This window comes from Corvus brachyrhynchos, unplaced genomic scaffold, assembly GCF_000691975.1.
Source record: "Corvus brachyrhynchos isolate BGI_N302 unplaced genomic scaffold, ASM69197v1 scaffold145, whole genome shotgun sequence".
NCBI classification, from domain to species: domain Eukaryota; kingdom Metazoa; phylum Chordata; class Aves; order Passeriformes; family Corvidae; genus Corvus; species Corvus brachyrhynchos.
Genome location: NW_008238344.1, coordinates 359,977 through 360,290, shown reverse-complemented (window position 1 = coordinate 360,290; position 314 = coordinate 359,977). Strand labels below are relative to the sequence as shown.

Sequence of the window (314 nt, the reverse complement as noted above, 5' to 3'; positions counted from 1 at the left end):
CGCCCCTCAAAGCGGCAGTGTCCCCACACACACACACACACACCCCCCCCTCCACCAGAGAGCACGGGAGGGGAGGGTGCGGGGGTTCGAGATGTCATGGGGGTGTCTGGGAAGTGGGCTCAAAGTCCACGCTGTGGGGTGTGGGTGTATCCCACTTCCGAGCTTCCCGGCCCCGCTGAGGAAGACGTCATCGCTTCTTCTAAAACACCAGTTTTTATTAATGAAACAACCAAAAGATGGGGAGGGGGGCGGTGCCCCCTCCAGATCGAGAGGGCGGCGTGGGCCGGGGTCACTAGCCCGGGCGGGACGCGGCG

The 314-nt window shown here is 63.7% G+C and overlaps 1 protein-coding gene across 1 annotated transcript in view; it reads right to left on the bottom strand.

Moving 5' to 3' along the window:
- The window catches only part of PHF12 (PHD finger protein 12), a 32,937-nt gene extending 32,746 nt beyond the window's left edge, over positions 1–191 (bottom strand). The window contains exon 1 of the mRNA XM_008634398.2: positions 156–191. Within this exon, the coding sequence (XP_008632620.1) occupies positions 156–191 (36 nt within the window). The remainder of the gene's footprint in view (positions 1–155) is intronic.
- Between the last annotated feature and the right edge of the window lie 123 nt (positions 192–314).